Source organism: Phalacrocorax carbo, chromosome 1 (assembly GCF_963921805.1).
Source record: "Phalacrocorax carbo chromosome 1, bPhaCar2.1, whole genome shotgun sequence".
Taxonomy (NCBI): domain Eukaryota; kingdom Metazoa; phylum Chordata; class Aves; order Suliformes; family Phalacrocoracidae; genus Phalacrocorax; species Phalacrocorax carbo.
In genome coordinates, this window is record NC_087513.1 from 208,651,193 (window position 1) to 208,677,098 (window position 25,906).

General features: G+C 41.1%; 1 protein-coding gene across 1 annotated transcript in view; it reads right to left on the reverse strand.

The window, feature by feature from the left end:
* Positions 1 to 6,806: 6,806 nt before the first annotated feature.
* The window catches only part of TYR (tyrosinase), a 51,719-nt gene continuing 32,619 nt past the window's right edge, over positions 6,807 to 25,906 (reverse strand). Inside the window, exons 4-5 of the mRNA XM_009510902.2 lie at positions 16,776 to 16,957; positions 6,807 to 7,164 (exon numbers count right to left, since the gene is read on the reverse strand). Of these exons, the coding sequence (XP_009509197.2) occupies positions 6,941 to 7,164; positions 16,776 to 16,957 (406 nt within the window). The 3' untranslated portion in view covers positions 6,807 to 6,940. The remainder of the gene's footprint in view (positions 7,165 to 16,775; positions 16,958 to 25,906) is intronic.

Here is a 25,906-nt window from a genome sequence, read left to right on the forward strand (position 1 = left end):
GAAATTCTTCAGGAGAAAAATCATAATTGTGACATTTTTCCTCAAACCGACGTCCAAAAAGATGCCTTGACTGGGCCAGCTATATTTGTTCCACAATGTGCGTATGGGGTTGGGGTTTTTTTTTTTGCAGTTTCTCTGGTTTTACATTTATGTAAATATGTTTTCATTTCAGAACAAAAAACCCAATCATCTTTTTACTTGGGAAACGTTAGCATGTCCAAAGCATGCCTGTTTTAAAATAAACCTTCAAAGATGCTCAAGAGAGTGGAAACCAGCTGGAAAAAACCCTAGTACTTTCTAATGGCGAAGGATTATTTGGGCTTTTTTTCTTTCCAAACTTCATTAGTGAAAAGTACTGTTCAAACTAAGCAATACTACCGCAATCAGAGCTTTGACAAGTGAATATCTTTGTTTTAAAGCAAAGCATCTCTCTAGGATCATGTCTACACTGTCATATGAACCTTCAAGGCAATGTCTGCAGCAGGTCTACACTTGGGTTGCTCCATAACTTCAACCCGGAGGCTGAGCCAGCTGCTGGGGGGTTGATGGACTCCTGGGCACACACCAGCCCTCCTCCCATGAGACAGCCGTGTGCACTGAAGGCAGAGAGCCGGTTGGACATTTAGCCTTCTTTAGCCACAGCTTATGTTATTTCATAGTGGTTTTCTGAATTGATGAGGATATAGAGTTGGAATTATCTCAGAAAGGAAGAAGATAAATGATCCAATTTTATCTCACTTTGGATAGTTATTTGGGGCTCGTAAGCCAAGTGAGAGTTTGATATGGCAAATGTCCGAGAGCTCGGCACACTGGTACAAGTGTGGGTATCCTGAAAAGACTGCGATCCCACTAGTCAAAGGACTTCTTTGAACCAGAGTGCTATGCAGACAGAAAATAACTAATCAAAATCCAGTCTCAGGAAGAAAGATATGGACTCCAGATGAGATTGTTGCCATTCCTAAAATTTGGAAAAAGCAATAAACTAAGTTCAATTTTCCAATTTTTCTTTCAAGAAATAAGCCTTGGAAGTAGTTATTCCCAGTTAACATGTATAATGTGATAGAAAAAAAATGAATGCCCTGTCTTTTCTGTAGTCACAGGTTTTGACTTTTTCAGTGCTGGCCACATTCTTCCCTCACTCTTTCCTGTCCTGAAAGAAAGAGGCCAGAAAATTTGGTCTGAATTTCCAATTCTGTAATTATATATTTTTTCCACTAGAGCTGAAATAAAAATAATATATTAAAAAGGAAGGCAGCATTTACTTTTTTATCTCTATACAATGTGCAAGATAGCCATTTTGGAAAATACTAGCATAAATGTCCACAATTTTGAGTACTCAATGTTCTTTTCAGAGATGCCTGTTTACATTAATGTAATTTCAATCTGTTCTTATGTTTTTATAGATCAGGATGTGGTACAATTCTTTGAAGAGAAATGTCTGCTTAGTTTCCAAGTGAAACAGAAGGCAAAATTTGGTTCTGAACTTTCATTGTTAATTTTTTCCCCCAGGCTTGACTTTCAGAACAAGAATAATACTTCATGGGTTCCTGCCCATAACAACTCATACTCTTGTCATATGAAACAGCCTGTTTTGTAGCTTCAGCTCGCTGCCCCACAACACAACAGAGGAACTGTATTTCACTGTCTGGAAGGATTTAAATAGGTCACTATTGTAACTGCATGCCTCGTAAACCTTCAAAGAGTAAGCCATAAGCTTTTTGACTCTGCTAGTTCCCATCAAATGAAGCAAAGCTTTTACCAGTTAGCTATGTAATAATGCAGAGCTAGAAAACTAATGATAAAAAAAGCTTGGGTTTTTTTTTTTTCTCTCTCTTTTTCCTGAGTCCTTTGGGGTATTTTTCTTCTCTTTTTCCTGAGTCATGTGCATAAATCTTTTCCCATAGTGTCCCTTTCTTAATTATACAGTGTTGTGCAGGAAGGTGCAAATCATTGGCTAAAAAGGGGATCAGATAGGGAGAAATCCTCAGCTCTATCCCTTCATCTTACAAAGTTTCCTTACAAACCAGTCGATCTGCTTGGTATTTTCAGAGTAACTGAATTCAAGTTCACTGAGGTTTTGATACTCAACTGTATTAAGCTTCTGTCTAAAATCCCATGTTCTTTTTGCCTACCTGTAAAATGGGGACGGCCACACCTGATGAAGAGAGTTTTATGGATTTGCCTGGCAAACATTCCTTCATTTCAAATTTGTTTAGTTAAATTGCAAAATCCTGGCTGCAGTACGGAAAGGATGCTTCTTCCCAAAAATACTAGACTGAATTAGCCATTTATCTCAATGGCAATCTTGACAAAGTATTTGGCTGCTGAGTTCTGTTGTGGTTCGGATGTTATTTTTACATTCTGTTATATTAGCAGGACACCCTAACATGAGTTTATGTCTCCTATTGTATTTGACAAAGCACCATACATTTATTCATCATGTAATTATGACACTGTACTCTCAAGGTATTTACAGGAAGCTTCATGACTTTGGAATAAACAACAACAAAACATGGTTGAGTTGCTGTTTGTGACCTGATTTTAATTAATGGCATACTGCTTTAACTGTGGAAGCATTGTGTATGTGCATATGTGCGTATGTATTACTGCTGGCAGGGAAGGCTGGGATTTCACTGCTTAAACAGGGGCTCTAATATAGTTTGAGATGCCCTACACTAGCTGAAACATCCACACAGGGTTGGCAGATATGCTACAGGAGACCCAGGATCCCCTGGGACTACAGCAGGAAGCTGGGTAGGATACCTGAAGTACCAAAATTGTACCAGGCACCCTTATTTAGCCACCCAGAGTCATTTTCCGACCTAAAACATTAGGCACATGCTTACTTCATATGCCACCTCTTGAGATTCCTGATAAATCCAGACCATTCGGAATGAGGGACTGTGACAAATACATTCTTTTGGGATCTTTGACTATGAGACCATCTCAGAAGCAGAAGAAGTTTATCTCTTTCTCATACACAGTCATCCCACCACTGGAACTTTGAAGCACATCAGTCCTCTGCACTCTGCGTGTCTTTGTTTAGAGCACAGTGGGAACAGAAAGCAGCACCTGCCTGACCCCAACCCACCAAAATCAACAATGAACAAAATTCCCTCCCATTCCAGAAGTGTGTAGAAATCCTTCCCACTTAAGACAAGCGCTCAAGAACCTGACTGAGTGAAACAAAATCCGGGCATTTTCTTTAGTCTGCTTGGTCTGGTAAAGCCTCTCACAGTGTTTTATTTGAAGCACCCACTCAGACTGTACTGCTTTTGATAGATCTTAGTAGAGAGCTGATATTTTTTTATGATCTTGAAGTCACATCTGATTCTACAGCAACTCTGAAACAAATTTTTTAAAAGTCATAATCCACTTCCCAGTAATGTGGTTGGGGTCTTTCTGATGTACTGCGGACCAAAGCACCCACTCGGTCTTTCTGCAAGATGTTGAATGTCCTGGAAGCTGTCCACCTAATAATTTCTGCATTTGGCAGGGTTGTAGGTTTTTTAGGAAAACTACGTGTGAAACATGGTTTATACAAGTGTGCAGACTTCTCTGAGATTTTTCTGAACTGCTGTCAAAAGTTTTGGTTAATTATTTATTTTTGAGAAGTAAGGATACACAATTCAACTACATATATTAATCTCAAGGTTGTATCTTTTGCTTTCTCATTCCCAAGTGGTATTGATAAAATGATGGCAAAAGGTACCATCCCTCCAGGATGATGAGTTTAACTGCAGCCAGATGAAAAAATACCCTGCCTATTCCTTCTCATTTTATTTTAATTGTTAGGTTAAAAACATGTAGGCAAAGTTAATGTCTCCACTTCATCAAAGTTCCTGAGCTGTGTAAATGGACAAGGTGTTTATACCTAGTGCAAGGTCAGTGACATGCTGGGAAGAGTTATCAGAGGAAAAAATGATACTTTCAAAAATTATTACGGTGTTTTTCATTAAGAAGAATATCCTTTCCCACTCACCTTCCCCTGGCCAAGTACTGAGGTTTGGCAAAATGTGTTTTGAAGTGTGTGAAGAACCACCTATGGCGTTATTACATGAATTATGGAGCAGATCTTCAGCACCAGTCAGTCACTTAGCTACAGGGTATGGGATATGGTTGGATTTGGGGGTGTAGATGGTGACCTTTCCTTCTACTGCTAGTGGAATACGCTGGCAGTTTTAGTCCCACCTTCCATTTTGCCTGTTTTTGTGACTATTACTGTTCAGTCAAGGATAGCTGGGAGACTGCAAATGTCCTGTATGCTCCTTGAAAGCAGGATTTTTCACAGCAGGAGAGGGATATTAACACTTTGATGTGAAAAAAATGCAGAAGGACACCTCCTATACAAACATCTGCTCTAGGTGGACCCTTCCCAGTGCACATACCAGCCCCTTACTGTCTTGTCCTCTGCCTGGTAAAGAGCTGTAAGTTCCGTAGTTCACAGGACAATTCCAGTGCAATTGCCATGAAATAGAAATGAATCCATGCAGTTGGACAGTTGTAAACTATCAAAATAATTCCTTTCAGTGCGCCATGGTGATGTTCTCTGGAGGCAGTTGTGAGTGAAAATAGCTCATCTGAGAGGTCCCATGGCATTTGTTGAGTAGGAAAGTGCACTCAGACCGATGGTCAAAGTACGTTTCCCCCATTTTCAAATGATGCAGTGTTGTTCCTTCTTTCCCGCTCAACTTCCTTCTCTCAGCCTTCTCACAGTCCCTCTGAACCTGCTTGTGGCTCCTTGCAGTCTTCAAGGTGCCCTCATCTGCAGTTCTCTAAGGCTGCATCTATCACTTTAACCACAAGAATAAACCCAGATGGCAGCATCATCATCAGTAGAGCAGGTCTCTCCAGCACCAAAGGCATGGCCCTTGCTTTGTTCAGTTAATTTTTTAAAAGAAAACCAAAAACTGATGGGAATCCTCTGAACCAGACTAAGAGTACAGAGCATTTTGGGACAGCTCTGAATTTATGGTTTTGGCTGGAGATTAGCTCTGGAACTATTGAAAGCCACTTGGAGTCTCCATCCCCAAAAAAAAGGAGTGATTCTCTTTGGTTAAGGGTCATCATGTAACTAGATACCTTTATATTGGATTTGCATGGCAAGGTTTTGGTATGGGGGGGCTGCAGGGGTGGCTTCTGTGAGAAGGGGCTTCCCCCATGTCCGATAGAGCCAACGCCAGCTGGCTCCAAGATGGATCCGCTGCTGGCCAAGGCTGAGCCCATCAGTGATAGTGGTAGCGCCTCTGGGATAACATAGTTAAGGGGGTTAAAAAAATGCTCTGCAACATCAGGCAGGAGAGGGGAGTGAGAACATGTGAGAGAAACCAGCCTGCAGACACCAAAGCCAGTGAAGAAGGAGGGGGAGGAGTTGCTCCAGGCGCCGGAGCAGAGATTCCCGTGAAGACCATGGCTGTGCCCCTGCAGCCCGTGGGGGTTAATGGTGGAGCAGCTATCCACCTGCAGCCTATGGGGGAACCCACGCTGGAACAGGTGGATGTTCCTGAAGGAGGCTGTGCCCCGTGGGCAGCCCACATGCTCCTGGCAGGACCTGTGGAAAGAGGAGGCCACGCTGGAGCAGGTGTGCTGGCAGGACTTGTGACCCCGTGGGGGACCCTTGCTGGAGCAGCCTATTCCTGAAGGACTGCACCCCATGGAAGGGACCCACCCTGGAGCAGTTAATGAACTGCAGGCCATGGGAATAACCCACATTGGAGCAGTGCATGGAGGACTGTCTCCTGTGGGAGGGACCTCACGCTGGAGCAAGGGAAGAGTGTGAGGAGTCTCCTCCTGAGGAGGAAGGAGCAGCAGAGACTGATCAGGGGGAGGAGGCAGAGAAATCAGGAGGGAAGTTGAGCCCAGGAAGAAGGGAGGCATGGGGGAAGGTGTATTAAGTTTTAGGTTTTATTTCTAATTCTTCTATTCTGACTTTTAATTGGCAATAAATTAAATTAATTTCCCTGAGTCAAGTCTGTTTTGCCTGTGACAGTAATTGCTGAGTGATCTCCCTGTCCTTGTCTCAGCCCATGAGACTTTTGTAATATTTTCTCTCCCCTGTCCAACTGAGGAGGGGAGTGACAGAGCGGCTTTGGTGGGCACCTGGCACCCAGCCAAGGTCAACCCACCACACCTTGTCTTGTTATGTGTGGGTTACCTGTATGGTACATATGCATACTGAGCAACCAAAAGTCAACCATAATATGAGTAATTTTTAAGTCAAATGAAACAGAGGTGCACGCAGTGAGACCAGGTTTCATCTCCTGAAAACCTCTCAGCCCCACGGATGAATGCAGGATGGTACAGAAGACAACTAACAAGCATTTCAGACAAGTGAAACATGGTTTCTGAGAACGTGCTTTCTGCTGCTGATGGCGCTCAGTCAAGGACAAACAGAGCATTACAGGAGCGGGAGGGAAAAATATTTTTATCCTAGAAGAAAAATGTGTCTAGAGGTCATTCACTTTGCTCAGAGACACCACATATTTTGCTTACTAAACTAAAGGGCTCTTTCTGCTCTTACATTATAAGATGGAGTCAACGTAGCACTGGTGGTGCAGTCAGGCACCTCTCCCTAAATCCCTGTACCAATCACATGGTGGGATTGGAGCCTACAGCTGTAAAAGAGCAAATAAAAGAGCAGAGAATTGTACATTAAGGCTACCAATATACAAACCAGTCTGGTTTCATAGGAGCATTGTTTAATCAAGCATAGGAAATACATTATGTTCTTTGGGTGGCATGGTAACTTCTGTTGGACCTGGGAGATTTTTGTAGGAGTAGATCTGATGAGATACTACAAAACTGGTGGTTACAAGAGGCTTGAGAAGCCAAACTGTCCAGCCTGCTTATGCAGCATACCTCAACATGGTATTGTAAACATGAATCAAACATTGCGTGCTTGATTAGCACCTTAGTAACATCACTGAGTTACTGGAGGCCTCTAGAAATTGGACTGATAAGATATATTGTTGTAATCTTCACTTTCTATGAGCAAGGGTTGTATCTCTGAAGAAGTTCCTCTTCTTTTCTTCCGGCAGGCCAGAATGAGCCCTGTGAGCACAGCAGTAATGATGCCTCCAATCACGGCTGCTCCAACCAACCAAGCCCAGATCTGACGGGCCTGCTCGAGGTAGGGTATTAAAAACTCCTGGAAAGAATCAAGTGCTGGAAAAAAAGCCAAAACAAACCAAAACAAAACAACACAAAACAAAATAAAACAAAGAAAAAAAGAAAAGAAAGCTCCTTTTACATGATGCAATGTAGTGTCAGTTTACAAAAGTTGTATAACATATAATACTGGAAGGCTGAGGGAAAAAAGAATGATATTGTCTGAAGGTCACAAATAGACATAAATAAACAAATCACTTCAGTCCTTATAGTCTGTTTCTCAATCTTTGTATTAAAGGCAGTAATAGAGTTCACCGTCCCCAGTGCTCTTTATGGTTTTGTCAAAACTGTAAGACTATAACCCAAGAAGTTTGATACAGTATGGCCAAAGGTGCTGCTAGCTCAGCATCCTGTTGGCAACAATAACCGAAGCAGAGCACTAGGAAGAGTTTAAGAACAGGTCAAGCCTATTACAATCTTTTCACAAAATACTTACCCAGCCTTCAACAATTTGCAGCTCAGGGATTTCCTCAGCCAGATGTGGTGTTGTTGCATATAATAGTCATTGGAGGATTTTTTTTCCTTCCATCAGCATTTCTAGCTGTTCTCTGAACTTTTATCACAACTTCTTGCAGCAAGGATATGCCTGCCTTAACTACATATTGAGTGGGAAAAAAACCCTTCATTTCACTGATTTTCAACCTGCCCCCTGCTCATTTCATTTACTAGTTCTTGTGTGGGGAAAGGCAGCAGACAATTAATCTCTGGTGACTCTCTGCAGCAGAAATCCTCTTCCTTTGGTGAATCCAGGGTAGCTTCTCACTGTTTAGATAATCAGCTGTCTTAGTGCTTTTTGGTATGAATATGTGTGTCTGTGTCTCTGTTTTTTCCACTATAGCTTAACGAGATATGAAAACCCTGCCATACAGGGCTCTCACTTCATGGTAGAGGCTGGAAAACGACCTGTTCACAGTGCATCCAACAAGCTGTTGGCTTGAATTTGAGAAATGGGAATACCTGTCCCCTTGGGTCAAGGAGGATTTGGAATCCCCATCTCCCAGTTACTAGCTGTAATTGCTATTATTAGCTGTAATTGCTAGCTATTAGGGAAAGAAAAGGGGACCCATACGGAGGGACCTCTTATGGTGGTTTGTTTTTAAATAATGTTTATGCATCTGGACTGATTTAGATGTTCTTAACCACATTTAGTGTGCTATACCCCCACAAAGGCTATAAACATCTTCCTCCATCTTTCTTTTTCACTGGTGCCCAGAAAAGTAACCCATATATCTTCTTGGATCATGGTGCTTCTGAGTATATGCTGTTATGTGCACTGTGCTCCAAATAGATGCTTTTGGTTTGCAGCACCTTTAAGGTTAAGCTATCCTTAGCACTTGGTGTCTGAATCACTTTCTGAGATCTAATTCCATTTTAGGCTGCATTTAGGCAGAATACAATTTGTTTGTTGCTACAACTCAGCTTCGCTTTGGGGAATGTTTGGTTACTAACTCTCTGGTCCCTGTTTTCCAGTTAATCCAACTTTGTATTCTGAGATTGTATTTGCGAGAATCTGCATGCTCAGCTTTCTGCTTCTCACCTCATTAGACATACAGCACTAAGAATTATAAAAAAATTAGGTTCTTGATGTTTCAGAGTGAACTCCACAAACCTCCGGGTATGAGGTACATTATCTCTTTAATCCCTCATTTCTCATCTGTCAGATGAGGATGGTACCATTCACTGAATCATTTGTATTGTGAATATAAATTAATATTTCTGCAGGACTCATCTGCCGTAGTGATTGGCACCAAAGAAAAGTGTTAGAGGAAGCATCTTCAGGATAGCATTTTAAAAGTGTGCGATAAATCATACGCTAGGCTACACACTGCTGAACTGAGGAAACGAGAATCAAAAGTAAAAACGATTGGACATCTGGTTCTTAACGGATGCTGTCTATGCTGTGTAGTGAATGAGGAGAGGGTCTGGGGAAAAAATAGTGTGCAATTAAAGCTAATACATACATATGGGGGGGGGGGAAAGGTGAATTATGACCCTACAGAGAACATTAATGCTGGCATTTCTTAACCTTGTGTGCTTGACTTTGTAGCTCCAATGTTTTTTAACCTCACTCTTTTATGCTTATTTTGCAAACATGTCTGAATTAGAACTAATCTGGCTATTTAGACAAGTATGAATATGATAAAAGAAAACTGATAAATAACAAGAACTTGATACTGTTTTAATATTATGGAAGAAGAGCATTATCACAGGGTTCTCTTCCTTGCAGAATATATCTGGGATATGAGGGTTTTCTAAATGACATCTTAAATTCATACTTTGTCCTTGAACCATCTCTTCCATCAATATTAGTTGGCCTGAGCTATCATCTCCCTGGTAAAACATAACATGACTTTGAGGTGATGAGATGTCACATTTCATGGCAGGCTCTTTCAGAAGGGATTAATCTATTTTATTATATCCTGATAATCAGTCAAACATGCCCTTCTCTTGCTTTCAGCCTCAGTCTGTACAGTTTCTGTAATTAGCTCAAAGCCAAAAGCCACCCCCTGGCATCTACTGCCTGTTTCTTTTTGCTGCACAAAAAGTGTTTGGCATCGCTACCATAAAGTTGTCATGACAACTCCTGGGTGTCAGAGGATGGAGCACTCCAGGACACCCTATAATCTGTTAGCCTGTGACTGTAACACAACAGTAAATTATGATTGGACTGGCTGCCCAGCCAAAATCATGCAAACTAGGCTTTCAAGTATTCCATTATCATAATTCTTTAATCTCTTACTGTGCAAGGCCCAAGAGTGCAACAACTGTGTTGCTGATGACTACCTGAGAAAAAGGTCAAGGGAGTGGTGGGGGGCAGCGACACATAGCTGCTTTGTGGGACACATTAGCCAAAGCCAGTTCCATTCCTTTTATACCAGTGTTCAGAGTGAAATGATAATCCCCGCTGGAAACTGCCATGAATATAGATTAAAACTGTCCTTTCAGTCAATAGGTTCATGACAAAGCAAGAGGAAGTCAGGTTGGGCTGGTGTTTGATATATGTACCCTCCTATTAGTGACTAACACCAACAATATCTCCTCGTCTTATTCTTTCTGATAGGAAAATAGCAGTGACTAACCCCAGCCATGGTCTTAGCATTTAACTCTTGACATGCCCTTCCTTCTCAAAGACAGTATTAGCTCTAGATAAGAGCAACAAATAATTTCTTAGTCCTAATACCATCAGATCATTCTTTTTTAATGTAATTTAAAAATACCAGGAACTCCCATTTAGTGTGGGTTACTGGATGTTACTGGTGTCATGGTTTTGGCTGGGATAGAGTTAATTTTCTTCTCTGCAGCTGGTACAGTGCTGTGCTTTGGACTTAGTATGAAAATAATGTTGATAACACACTGATGCTTTAGTTGTTGCTGGGTAGTGTTTGTACTAGTCAAGAACTTTTCCAGCTCCCCATGCTCTGCCGGGTGCACAAGAAGCCGGGAGGGGAGGGGGCACAGCCAGGACAGCTGACCCAAACTGGCCAAAGGGATATCCCATACCATGTGACGTCATGCCCAGTATATTATCTGGGGGGAGTTGGCTGGGGAGGGGCAGCGATTGTGGCTCAGGGACTGGTGGCATCAGTTGGTGGGCGGTGAGTGGTTGCATCACTTGGGTTTTTTACCCCTGGATTTCACCTCTCTCTCCCCCTCATTGTTTTCCTATTATTATTATTATTGCTATTATTACTATTTAAATTATTAAACTGTTCTTATGTCAACCCACAAGTTTTCTCTACTTTTGCCCTTCCAATTCTCTTCCCCATCCCACTGGTGGCTGTGAGTGCGGCTGTGCGGTGCTAAGTTGCTGACTGGGGCTGAACCACAACAAGAGAGTAGGAAACCAAAACAGTGTAATTTTAAGGTGAACCAATGTGTCTCCTATATTAGGGCTATAATGTGGACTTGCCATGATGATTAAAGAAGAAACATGCTATGGCCATTCTATTATTGGGTGTCTTGAGTTCTTCCTTTTGTGGTAATGTCAAACTACATTATTGATATAATGGATTCCAAGGATGAAAACATTTATTTAACTTTTAATTACTTTTAAAATTTAATTATTTAATTAATATTTAATTTAATTATAATTACTTAATATTTTAATTTTTAAAAATAATATTTATATATTTTAGTTATGCCTTCTTTGTAAACTAGAGGATGGCAAAGTCTTTCTAGGGTTAATTCCACAAATTAGAAATAAAAGCTCTAGCCAGTCAAGAAATAAACAGAACTAATTTTCTATCATTTATATTGCCATATACCCCACTGATATTTTGGCAGTCTTGCTATTCCATTTTACATGCATTTCTACCCCTAACAAGGGTAGCTAATGGGGACAAGATTTTAGAGCAAGCCTTGAGGCTGCACAAACATATCTTATTATGTCGACTTGCAACTTTTCTCTTATCCTGGTGAGAAAGCTCTTTCCATTTGGTTTCTGCCATTTCTTGTTTGTGTATGGTTCACTGATCGTGTCCCTCTGGGTGGTCAGAGGAAATACCAGTGAGACTTCCACAATCAAAAACCAGGACGATGAGCTGGGATGGATTCAAGTTATTGAGTCCCTCAGTCTGTGTTAAGGCAGGACCACTTGTCTCTGCAGTGATGGAAAGTTCACAGCTCCCACTAACTGAATCAGAGTCTCTTTCCTGCTTGGAAAGTATTCTGAAATGTTGTCTTCTGACAAAAATGAGAGACAATCTAGAGAAGACTGTCAGCCCTAGTCCACTATCTGTGGACTGCAAGAGATGCCATGCAGTGGGTGGTAGTGGGTTGTTTATGGGCAAGCTACGGTATCTAATGGTGTAAACTCAAGCTAGTCCCTTTCAGTTCTGCCTTCAGGCCGATGTGGGTAAATCAGGAAACTGAGACCCAGCCTTCATCATGTGCTGTTCTAGAAACGGTGAGAATTAGATCATTTCTGCATGGCTAACAACAGATTTATAATTCATTTTTCACTGCTGAAATTGATGAGTTGTCTCCACCTGCTACTTCTGTGTTGTAATATTGCTGTGGAGTCCTGCCCACTTGCTGACAAAGGTGGCACATCCGCACGGTGGATTACTGGCTGTGGATTACTGTGGGTTTTGGCTGAGATAGAGTTAATTGTCTTCAGAGTACCTAGTGTGGGACTATGTTTTTATTTTGGTCTTGAAACTGTGTTGATAATTCAGGGATGTTTTTTAGCTGTTGCTGAGCAGGGCTTACACAGAGTCAAGGCCTTTTCTGCCTCTCAACCGACCCCACCAGCGAGGGGCTGGGGGTGCACAGGAGGTTGGGAGAAGACATGGCTGGGACAGCTGACCCCAACTGACCCAAGGGATATTCCATACCATATGGCATCATGCTCAGCATAGAAAGCTGTGGGAAGAAGAAGGAAAGGGGAGATATTTGGAGTTATCTTCCCAAGTAATGTTTGTCTTCCCAAGTAACCGTTACGCATGATGGAGCCCTGCTTTCCTGGAGACGGCTGAACACCCGCCTGCCCATGGGAAGGAGTGAATGAATTCCTTGTTTTGCTTCGCTTGCATGCACAGCTTTTGCTTTACCTATCACACTGTCTTTGTCTCAACCCACGAGTTATCTCTCTTTTACTCTTCCAATTCTCTCCCCCATCCCACCAAGAGGGAGTGAGTGAGCAGTTCTGTGGGGCTTAATTCTGGCTGGGGTTAAACCATGACACTGGCAAAAATTGATTACTCTGGAATATTGAGAGGAGATAAATGAAGCATTCCTGGGTGTATTTATAGAGCTATACTGTTTACTTTCTGTTTGACAACCTCAGTTAACATCCGCACTCCATAGGCGCTCTTTCACAGTTTACTTATATAAATGTCTCAAAGAAGAGGTGAGATCTGGCTATAGGATACCTGATATCATGACACCATATGCCACTAGGGTGTTAATAACTCACGTAAAGATAGTTTCCTACCCCTAAATGGCTCCCAGAAAAAAAGAAAAATAAAACAAACCAGTTTTAAAAATCTGTATTTCTGTTCCTCCATTAAACTTCATTACATAACGATGAAAATACTCTTTTTTCTGAGGAATATATTTTTGCATCCTCTTTTCTATGGTTCTCTCCTGTTTTAATTAACCTTAATCTATACCTCTTTATCTCTGCCTGAAGAAAACCAGGGACCATCCTCGCCTGGATGTGATTTTGCAACCAAATTGCTGAAAAAACAGAAATATAAATAAGCTGCAGTCAGATTCTGTGTCTGAGCGCTCCTCCTGCAACACATCCCTGAGCAACCTGGCCTTCTATGTTGTAATCAGAATGCTCTTATCCCTTGCTTTGCCCTAAGTGTCAAAGATCCTCAGTTAAGATGTCCAAAAATTGCAACTGATGGTTAGATTCCTGGGTTTATAATTAGGTAGCTGCCTGCTTTTCCCCCAAAAAATGTGAATCACCGGGCTACACATGTAGTGATTGTCAAATTGTTCCCACTGAAAGAGGGAGATTTTCTGGGGAAAAGTCAAGGCTCTGTCTACGGATTTATCTTTTCCTATTTCTGGAAGAAAAAAAAAATAGAAAAGACTTGGTCCAGGCCCTGAAATGTAAGTGCTTGGAACAGCTCTTGCCATAGAGAATTGTTTTGACAGCTATTGCTAGGTGGTGCCGTTAGTCTTCCAAATCATTTTATTGATGCTAACAAATGTTCATTTCCAGGAAGCCATGAGGGTTGTGGTAGTTTTACAGTTCATGGTTCTCATGTCAAGGAAAGCTGGGTGTCTGCTCTAGTTTCTGCTCAGATCAGCTCCCCAGTAACTAGACTCTGACATGTGTCTTTGACTCCTGAGGGATGGTTTTCCACACACGCTGTTTGTGACAACTTCTGCTTCAGGGCTGTCGTACATATAAAAATAAATGAAGCTGCAATTAAAATAACCACATACTGTCACATACTGATTTGCTTTTCAGCGGAAAGCAGGGATCCAGGCATCAGCTTTTCCTCAGGGGAACAGCAACAATATCATTTAACATTAAAATGCCATTTTGTCATTGGACTCTTTCCAAGTTTTAGTTCTTGTAACCAGCCTCATCACGCTCTGTGTAGTCCTGCTTCATCTGTACCAAGTTGCTAACTCAGAACCGCTGCCCTTGCTGCTTTCCTCCAGCTATATTTAAAAACAAACAAGCCAGGTTTTGAGGACAGGATGGAGCCAGGTCTTGTGTGCTCATTCCTCACTCTGTCCTGTCCTCTTCCTCTGCCTTTCCTCTTCCTCTTCATTTGGAAGATCTGCAGAAATGCTGCCCCTTCTTAACCACCCAGACCTTTACTGCTGTGATTTTTTTTTTTCTCTTTGTAACTTTTTCTTATTTGTCTAGTAACTCCTGGCTGCCAGTCACAGAGTTTCTGTTCCCCCTGCAGCACACGGGAGGTTTCAGGGAGGGTCAGCAGGCTTTCCTGATTCTGGTCCTCCACCAAGAAGTTCCTGTTTGCTCTCATGTTCCTCTGAGCAGAAACCCCACATTCCTATCTGGAGAAAAGTCTGCGTTTAAACACTGGAGTGCTGAGAAAATCCATACCTGCATTTTGAGATTCCAGCCCATTTTCCATTTGTACCAGTTCTCTCCTTCTGATAAGAAATATCTTAAACTCTCTTCTTCTCAGTGAGATTAACAAGGGGCTGAGCAACATCCGAGGATTATCTGAGCTTTCTAAATGAGGCTGAATGTCACTCTTCGTGTTTATCTTTCAAAATAATTAAGAAACTACTTTCCTTCCTTCTGGGGAAGAGGAGGCAGAATTTAATAAGAATTTCATTTTCTGAGGACCGTATGATCCCCTGGGAAAAGAGAAGATACCAGAAAGCAAAGGAATTCCGTCGTTAAATGGTAAATAGTTTACCATTTGCTTCTTTTTGCTGTAACAATTCAGGGCTTTTTTTTTTTTTTTTAAAGAAGCCAAGGTATTTGGCACTTTTTTAGTGGTACAATTTTATGAATAATGTGGTTTTAGGAAACTATTGGCTTTCATTAAAAATATGTATAAATATTTTTGGTCTTGATCACGAGTTAAATGATGGCAACATTCAAAAAAAGCAAAAATACTACTAACAAGACCAAAATAATAATTTTGATATTATATTTGAAGCTTTTATTATATTATTTTCTGTATGAATTAGATTATTTTCTGTATGAATGCTTGGGGTTGATCAAATAGTTAATGGCATTTTAGGAGAAATATTGACTGATATTGATATTGATATTGATATTGAATATCCCTGGGTTGTAGTACTAAAACAGCTTTCACAATTATACAGGGGAGTGGCAGATTCCTTTTGTTACATATAAGAGAGTCAAAAACATGTTTTCTGGGTGACTTTAAATCACAAGCTAGATTTTACTTGTAAAGTGAATTAACAAGATAAATGCATGATTGCACAGTTGATCAAGTATGCAGAAACCATACACCCCATTAGTAAGCAAAGTCTGTCAGGAAAGCAGGGATGCCCTGAGAACTAATATTGTTTTGATAAAGACAAAAAGCAAGTTATAAGAATGACAGCATCACTAAAAAGTCCTGTGTGCTTGTTATGTAGTAATTGGACTTTCAGCTCTTAATTGCTGAAGAGACACATTCACAGAAATTTTCTGCCTCAAACAGGAAAAGCAAGCGTGCCCAGTAACCTACTTGTTCCGTGGCCAATGCTTTGCAAGAGCTGCAGCCCACATCCTGGCTAGCTTTTGGCGGTGGTGAACGTAACTGATCTGATCATTCCAACGGCCCAGTTTTGTAAATGATTGGGCCAAAGTATCTGAGTAATCCTCAGTTCCGGGCAACCTTACATCTTTAGCAGATTTTAATCCTTCCCATAGACAATAAGGAGGCCTGTACTACTCAAGCGAAACTATGAAGTCCACTACTCTGAACAAAAGACCTGGTCTACCTGAGGTTCCCCAGAAGCTACAGCCCTAAGGGCCTCTGTTTTCCTTGTGCCAAGATGCCCAACTCAAAACTCTCTCTGAAGAGCAATGCAAGTCAAAACCATCACTAAACAGTGCAAAATTAATTTGATTAAATGAAATTATCATTATGAATTATTAAGTTGCATTCATATAAAGAACCATAGGACAAGCACAAAGTCAGAGATCACCGTTCTAAGTGCTGTACAGAGCTTTTGTTGGCTTTTGGCAGTGAATTTTACTCTGGGTATTTAAGAGATCACATTACATTTAAACTAGAAAGAGACATTTGCATCTGCCCTCCTTTAAGCCATGTCCAGAAATCTGAAAATCCCACTGTTTCCCATTTGTGCTGCACGGTAACAGCTGAGCTGGGTAAATGGCAGACTGAAAATCCAGCACTTCTTCTCCCCAGTTCTGATCATGAGCTGACCATTTGGGTGAAATTCTGCTCCTAATAGGCTAGGATAGGTAGGATTGAAGTCAGTGATGGATTTTTGGTTGGAACTTTTCTAATGGTATCATGTTGACTCTACATCACACAAGAAATGTGAAAACAAGCAGGTACAATTTGGGACTATACTCAGGCAAAAAGCTGAAATAGAAGGATTTTTTAATCTCTTCTCATTTTACAGATATATTCCAGGTTATAGGCAACAAGTTTGGCATTTTCCCAAAATAACAACGTTACCTGGTTCTTGCAGATACGCATAGTCATACCCCAGTTCTCTCGAGGGTTTAAAAAATTCTCCATTTCTGTAAAGGGGGATAAAGGGCACCATGTAATTTTCTCGATTGTGCCCAATGGGTGCGTTGGCTGCTGGGTAAACTTCTAGCATGGGCCTGTGTCTTCTTAACCATCGTTCAAAAATGCTGTAGAAGAAAAAGCATGTCAAATAATTGTGGAGGTTGGCAGAAATTTTCCTCCTGAAGATTAAAAAAATCCATTTTAAATTCCATAAATTGAATTCACTGTCTCACTGTGACCTCATTGCAGTTTCTGCTCAGGAACTCACATGGTCATGAAGGATAGAGAAAAAAGGATTATAGACCTCAGTCCTTCCTCCTCACCCTCAGAAACATTTAGGGCTGCTTTGAATGGTCTTGTTGTCAACTGCTCAGCACTGTTCCCCTTCCTCTATATTCTTACCAAGGTTTTTCACATCTGTGTTAAAGTATGGCTACATCATGGTTGGTTTGACACCACCAAGGAGGTGGAAACATCTGAGGGAGAAGGGATAAGCTATATGAGTCCAAAAACTTGATAAAGCAGATCAGCTATCAGGAAAGAGTCTTTCTCCAGCCATAGCTTCTTCACTGACCTTGGTGTCTGCATAGTTGTTTTACATATTCTCACTTCACTCCTTGCTCCCAGCTGCTATTGCACAGATTTTTTTACCCTTTCTTGATATGTTATCCCAGAGGCACTACCACCGTCACTGATGGGCTCAGCCTTGGCCAGTGGCAGGCCTGTCTTGGAGCCAGATGGCCTTCATCCAACATGGGGGCAGATTCCAGCATCTTCTCGCAGAGGCCACCCTTGCAGCCCCCTTGCTACCAAAACCTTGCCTCACAAACACAGGCTGTTACCCATGCCTCGGACCTCAGCTGATCCTTTCCATTTTTCTCTGCCAAAGTTTCTCCCATTAGCTGTCTGTCAGTGCAGGGCAGTATGTCTGTTCTTTAACTTGGAAGCAGAAACCTTAAAGGTTGCAGTATGGGAAGAGTTTGCATTGACATTTTCAAGTCAACTACTGGAAGTGTTTGGAAAGCAACATGAACAACCCTCTAAACCATTCTCAGATCTCCTCCTTTTGTGTCCAAGCTTTTTCTGCTCAGTTCTTCACTTTGTCTCAATCCTCAAATCCCTTCCCTGATCCCCTGCTGTTTATATGGTGACCTTGGCTTGTCAGCAGACACCTGGATGGTTGGAACTGGGAGTTGGCAAAATGCTGCAAGGGGAGCAGATGCAGGTATTTTATACGTGAAGAAAAGGGACCCCATAGACAATCAGAAGATATTGGTAGGGGAGATTATCAGCATCAAGCTGAAGGAGGCATCACTGAATTAATTTATCTGTTATGGGGGGCGGAAATGGTCTAAAGAGACCCATAGACTGTACTTGATATCTTGGCTCAACAGTTGCTGCTCCGTGACATTGGCCACTGGCTGGAGGACACAGACTTTGCCCCCTCTTGTAATTATTAACCACCTGTTCAGGGACTCAAGTTATCACAAAAACATACATCCAAATGCAAGTGCTCAGCAGTATCAGGATCTCTGCAGCGCATCCAAGAATTCTGCCAGTAGATTTTTACCTTTTGTCTTTGGGCAGAAATGCTGAAAAACACTTTGCTTACCCCACCAAATTAAAGCCCTATCACGCTCATCAAAACAGAGGTAAGGCCAAAGCCTTGGTTCTTTTTTTAGGATCAAAAGATTTAATAGATGACAACATCACTATGTTCATACTTCTTGTCAACCCTTAACAATGCAGGTATTAATATTGATTAAAATCTTCATTTGTAGTTCTCTTCTTCAGTTAATTTCATCAGCCCTGTCTAGAAAAACTCTTGTCAGAATAATAATGTTCAGCTGAAGCTTTCAGATGGATAAATTTAAACAATGATATCGAGGCTTCAGCTGCAGTTATCACAAGAAAGTTTGAACAGAAACTGTAATCAGATTACAACTTTGGAGAACAGCATAGGGAAATTCAGTAATCATTTAAAAAGGCATAGAACATAAAGGAAACCAGGACATTAGTTTAGTCTGAGGGGAGTAGGGGTGTGTGTTGGACTCCAGTCCTTTCCCTAATTGGCAAGGCACCCCGACTATCAGTGCCTTGTTTTCCTAACAGTTGTAGATGGGAGCTGAGACAGCTCTTCTCTGCAGCACAGGGCTGTCAGAGGTTAGAGATACTTTCGTTATAGGAACATGGTAATATCTTAAGAAGAAGGCAGAGATAGGGTTTGGATCAGGTTTTCAAAGTCTGGTGATGATCATACCCTAACTTTTGAATGCTCGATCTGAGGTACTTCTTGGGGTCTGTTTTTTAGAAAATGCTGAGCAGCCACAATCTGACTATCTGGAGGGCTGATGAGCACAAGGTTCAGATCCAGAACTCATCATTTTCCTGAAATAGCTTTGTATGACATGCCCTGAAGTGCAGCATCCTCTCTGGATGACTTAATGTTGCCATTTTGTAAGCAGTTTCAAGAAGAATCGTTAGACCAGTAATCTTTCAAGCAGAATGCAAATGCAAAGCATTTCCATGGAAATGAACATATGTACTTTTGGATTCCTTCATTCACAGTGTGGTTCCCACATTAGGTATCAAGCTTTTCATAGCAATAGCAGGAGCATTGAATTGTCTGCCCTTGCAGCTGATCTTTAGATTTAGACACAATTGTATGCCTCTAATTACTGATATGATGGGTTGTGCTGATGCACAATATACAATCATAGAATCATGGAATGGTTTGGGCTGGAAGGGACCTTTAGAGGCCATCTAGCCCAACCCCCTGCAGTGAGCAGGGACACCCTCAGCTAGATCAGGTTGCTCAGAGCCCCGGCCAGCCTCACCTGGAATGTTTCCAGGGATGGGGAATTGACCACCTCTGGGAAACCTGGGCCAGCATTTCACTACCCTCATTGTAAAAAATTTTTTCCTTATATCCAGTCTAAGGATATATATATTGCACAATTCATTGAGTTGTTTATGAACAGTTCTGTCCTTTAGCCAGCATAAGATTATACAATCTTTACTGAAAACTGTTTCAGTTAACATATCTTTATGCCACCGTAGCATTCTCAGAAACATCCATTAGGGTTTTAAGAGGTTTTTCCATTATTTTCCCTTTATAATATCTGGCCCTGTGTATTTATCTTTTGTTTGTATTTTTTTGCTTTGTTTGGTTTGGGTTTTTTTTGACATTTTGAAAGATTAGGATCCTATTCTGCTTGCTAATAAAGCAATTTGGTGAAGTTGCATTTATTTTTTCCACTTAAAGTCTTGTTCCCAGCTTGTTCAGTAAGATGGGTTCACAATACTAATTTTTTCTTGGCAAGATAATGCATGATGCTCTGCATTTTCATGAGGATCATCATGATCTTCTTCTTTGTCTGAGAAAACTAACAGATTTAATATATCAGTAGTATTTTTCACATCCTCATCTGTCTGTATTTCTCCTTTTAAAAGAGGGCACAGCTATTTCCCTGCCTTACTTATATTTTGTAAGAAAAGTTACGAAGAAACCTTACCCTTGCCTTTCAAGAAAGGTTTTCCAGCTGAGCGGATGAAGAAACCTCCCAACTACATCCAGCTGGGGAGAAAATCCATGAGGAGAGTACAACCTAAGCGGTATCTCTGTTGTGAAGTGCAAATAGTTCTTTTTCTGTTAACTCCCTTCATACATTTTTAACGAAGACTGAAATCCTGAAGTAGCCTGTGGCTTTTGCTATCAGCCAGGCAGTAACACTGGCACAGTGCCCTTATCCTTGGGGACTTGTCTTAACTGGAAAGTCTTGGGCCAAAAAAAAAAGTATATCTGGAGAAAATAATCACACTGCCTTTTGTTTCAGAGTGCTGGAACTGAATTACACGCTGTAGGATACTTTTTTCCTCAAAGAAGGTGCTTTCTTAATCCCTGGCTCCATTTAAGGCAGCTAGCACCAAATGTGCTCTCCTTCATGCAGTGCTATCCTTTCTGTAGGCAAAGAGAACACATCTGAACAGCTACAATGGATCATCTGACAATTCTTTCATGTGCCTTGGTCTACAGAAACAGTTGCTTTATCTGACAGCAGTTATTTATATGAGGGCATATGGTTTCTGTGACAGAGAGAAATCAGTACTTCCAGCATCAGATGTTGATCCACTTACTGTTGATAGAAGTTTTTCTTTTTTTTTCCCCTTAAAAGCAGCCATGTTGTAAGTTATTTCCTGTTAGTACCTTGAAGATATATACTTGATTTCTGTGCTTTGCTCAGTGGCTGCAAGCTTGGAAGAGCTTAGGACTGCAGAATTAAAGTTACATGCAGAGAGACAAAATGCTGATGCAATTAGTTAGTCCCTTTGTGGAGTGACAGAGTTCCTGGTGGAAGAGCCAGGATTGTGGCAGAACAGCAGACCTGAACTCCCTGGAACTGTTGGTTATCTTAGCAAACCACTGCTATTACGTTGTCCTTGTATGAACCTCTGCATCTTCCCCTCGCCCTGAGAGCCTAACAAAGCAAGGCTATGAATTAAATGACAGCCAAAGGGCTGTTTTATTCTACTTTTCCTTCTTTTCTTGATGTAATGAGACTAAAGGTAACAAAAAGACAGCTAAAGAATCGGATCAGGGCTCTGTGATATCCAATCTCCATATTGCTTCTGTGCAAAAAAAGTACTGGGCAAGAGTTCAGTGAGAGAGAAATCTGTCTGACTCCTACAGCAGTCTGGTTGGTTACTTTCTTCCTCAGCATATAGACAAAGAGGGCAAGCAGATAATTAGTTATTTCTATAGGTAGGAGTGACATTTTCTAGACAGGGAGACTTTTTTAGCATGGCAATCCCAGCTAGACAGGCATCATTTGGGAGATGTTGGCAGTGCTGAAGAAAGCAGATGGGATGTGAGCGTGATGGGGAATGCGAGGAAGGATAAAGGAAAGAAGAGAAGAGCTAATCAAAAGTCATCGGGAATTTTATTCAGGGAATAGAAATGGGAAGAACCCAACCTGGGATCTAGCAGGAATAAACCATAAATCATCTAGGGTGACAACTCTTACCTAGAAGGGTCATGGGCAATCAGGACTTAAGAAATACAAATTTAAAATATGGAAATGAACTAATTAAAATGGAGATCAGTCTCTTGATAGCTCTAATACCCTTTGTATTTCTTCAGTGGCAAGCAAAAGTGACTCAGAAGAGGTAGCTTTTCTTTAAAGGCCTTGGACAGTTTAAAAAATAATTCTATCGAGATTAGAGCAAATACTGTTTGCATCTGGAAGGCTTCTTCCTTTGCTTGAAGAAATCAGAACTCCATGTCCCAAATAAGAGGCTAAGAAACTGAAAGGGATAGAAGAATAATTCGAAGTCTGAAAGATGCCATTTCTCACATTTAGAACTCAGAAAGGCTCAATCTTTTTAGTTTACTCTTCCAAAGTAGAAATTATTATGCAGTGGTTGCTTTATTAAAGTAAAAATTGAAGGTTTTAGAATTACTAGATGATGATAATCAACAGTCTATGCAAAGATTATTTTTGTGATAATAAACAGTATTTCAATATTGCAGAATGGGTTGGTTTTAGACAAATTTAAGCTAAAATAAAGCTCAGTGTTTTTATTTAAATATTGGGAAAAACAGATTCTCTGGTTCAGTCAGAATCTGCATGTTTGATGCAGAAATAGCTAAGGGAGGCTACCTGGTCAGATGGATTCCTGAAAAGTCATAAAGGCAAAGAATAGTCTTCCTGCATGTCAGAGAAATTTTAGAAAGTGTTAGAGACCCCATTTTACTTCAGAGAAAATAGCCACAGAGTAAAAATTACTTGCCCAAGTTCACCCTAGACATGCTGCAGTGGAGTGTGACCTCAACTATGGCACACTTTGTGCCTACCAGACTATGATACCTCTTGGAGTCAGGTTATACCATTGCAAAGCATGTAGTCTCAATTTTATTCCAGTTTTTAACTATGTATCTATATACAGATCTCTCTAACTGTTAGTGAGCTTAATACTTGTGTGTACCAGCACTAAAAGGCTGGTATGTGGTAAAAAGTAATAACGACACCCATCTGGTATGTTGATGTTCGGTAGTTTAAATTTTCATTCTGGGGAAACATCCTTTGCTTTCACGAAGAGTTTTAGTGTGGTAAGGTGCTTTTACAGAGAAAATTAAAACCATCTATAAAAGACATGGATATATCTCTTCCATTTAATTGCATATAAATAGACCTGAATATTTACTTTATTCTGCTCCATACATACTAGATTATACAAAGTGAAATGAAATGAGCCTTAGTGGAAAATTAATTTGGAAAAAAAGACATGGTTTAAAGAATGGGTGGAAAAATAAGATTGATTTCAGGTTTATTAAAAAAAAAGCCACTGATATATATTTCTGAATTCATATTATTCTATGAATAATATATGCAATGGGATTATAGCTAATGAAAGGATGAGTCAAGAAATAAATGGGTTTACGTTGCCAGTGGGAAATATCAAGCAGAGTAAGAGAGTACTGCTGTATATAGGCTGGATAACTTCATACTGTTCCAGATAATGTTGTGTGGTCTGAAAAAAAAAAGATGCTGCTCACAAGAAAGAACTCTTTAAAGATGGAAAAAGTAGAGTAAAACAATGAGAGTAGGCATTTTCTTTATCGTTTTGAAAAGAGTCTCTCCTAAAAGCCATTTCTCAGCAGTGTGCCTCCACAGTCGTGAGCAGAGCTGCACTTGACCAACTGCAGTGTAGGAGGAGAAACCAGACCTTAAATATCTGTTATTAAAGATTTCCTTGTATTCAACTACTGCAGAGACACTGACACATAGCGTAAACCTAACTGGCCCTTCAGGAAGACTTTCCAGCAGAAGTTTAATTTGGTGTGTTTTACCTTGCAATTAAGGACAGCTGGAGAGAAGGAAAAGGGGAAGAAGAGGGTTCAGCACCTCTGTCTGAATTCCTCTGCCATGCAACCAGGAACATGTGTGACACTGCAGGTGTCCGCAGTGGGAGGATGACAGTCCCCTTAAGGTGAAGGGTAATGGTCAACCTAGGTCCATACTACTACAGGGGACACAGTCCTGCTTTCCTCCTACCTTCTTGTCCTCACTTTCCTTGTAAGAATTTGCACAACCAGGCCATAATCAGGATGAAGGAACTGATTTGGTTTAAAACCAAACATGTAATTTGTTTTTATTTATTCTGGGATAGCTGAGCTGAAATAAAGTCATGGACCTGATTCATCATGCTTTGGCAGGCTGGCCAGTATCAGCACAGGGGAGGAACAGAGGTGAGCACCTCTTGGTAGCACTGATTGGTGAGCGGAACTGTTTCTTCTTCTTAACCTCTGTGCTAGGTTAAGCTGACTTAAAGCAACAGTGAAACTGCGCCCCTTGTTTCTCAGTAGCCTAATAAATCCACGCCTCAGCTAAGCCTGCACACAGACAGTACTAATGGTTTAGCTGCTAGATGGCAAATTTGTAAGCCACTAATAACCTTATCACATTTAAATGTGAAACCATGCTACTAGTTGTGCAGATTTGAGACAGACTTTCATTCCTCATCTACAGTTGTGAGACTGAGGCTAGATCAGGCTGACTATGGCAGAAATAAGGCAGAACATTGTTGCTTAGAACTCATTTATACTATTTATTTCAGTATCATGAGATCTGACATTCTGTAAAAGAAGTCTGGCAAGCAACATGTATTTTCATTTGGAAAGAAAGGGAAAGGAAGCAAATTGAGGAAAGCTGAAATGCCAGTCCGCAGACTGTGGTTACACAGTAGTCATCACTTTAAAAGTTGGCTCTAGTCAGCTGGTATTACAAAGTTGCCTCAGGTAATTCCCATCCCAGGCTTTTTGGGGAAGCATTGGTGCTTCAGTCCTGGAAGAGCTGCTAATGCTGAGGTTGTAGAGTCAAGGCACTGTACTGTTTGCCAATGTATGCGGTTTTATTGCAGTGTAATTTTTTTTCTTTTTGTTTTAAGTTGGCTAAAGACACTACAGGGACTCTCAGGCAGATTGTAAAAAAAAGGCGCTGGTTGCAATGCAAGTGTCTGATTAAAAATTAAGATGCTGCCCACAGTTATTGTGAGAAACCTATCCAAGGCCTCTGAGGCTATGTCTCGCCGGCTGTTGAATCACCACTGAGGACTTCCCTGTGTTACAGTGTTTGCTCTGTGTCCAGTCCTAGATGCTGGGGAACATCCAGGCTTCCACCATCACTTCCAGGCTGCAGCATGTGGCAAATGTCCTTGGGCACAAAGCCGCTTCCACAAACCCTTGCAGTGCCACTGCCAAGTTACTTCTATGCCAGTCCCTGGACTCGCTACCAGAGAGAGCTGTTCGTGCACGTGTCTGCCTGTGGGTGAGGCAACTGGGAGACCAAGAGATTCAGGGGCAGTTACTGGCTAGACTGGTTATCTAAGGGAGTTATGCAGCCATCCAAACTGTATGCGTGATATATATACACACATACATATGTACATGCATTTTCCCATAACAGGCTTTTTCATACTGGTCAGCCAAAGAGGGCAGGAAGATGAGGTTGTTGGTGCTGTTGGAATTGGTGTGAGTACTGTATTTCTTGTGTTGATTTGCATAGCTGGTCAAGCACATATGCATATATGCATATGCATATATATAAATATTGTCTGTGTGGGTGCCTATCCACAGCTCCGTGTTCTTGGGTCCAACCAGTATCGAGGCTGAGCATGTATTCCCTATCCACCTGATCCTCCCTGAGAGCATCACGATGTTGGCAGAGCAGAGCACCCCTGCTCCCAGGAGCTGCCATGTCACTGGTGTAGCCATACCACTACTGGGCTACTAGATTTGTCATCACCTAGCACTTTAAACACAATCTTGTACAAAACAGACAAAAAAGGTTGGTTTAGTCCAGTGGAGTTGTTCCCCCATGTAATGTCGTGCTTCTAATTTTTTCTTGGAGGATATATTCACATGTATATCAATTATATGTCTCTGAAATATGAATATTAATTGTCAGGAAAGGTCTGGCCTACTGTGTTGCTTCCCTTTACTCCACCTTCTGAACCAAAAGGTTGTTTGTGTTTGTGGATCACAGTGGACTAGGCCACTGCAACACTAAGGGGCA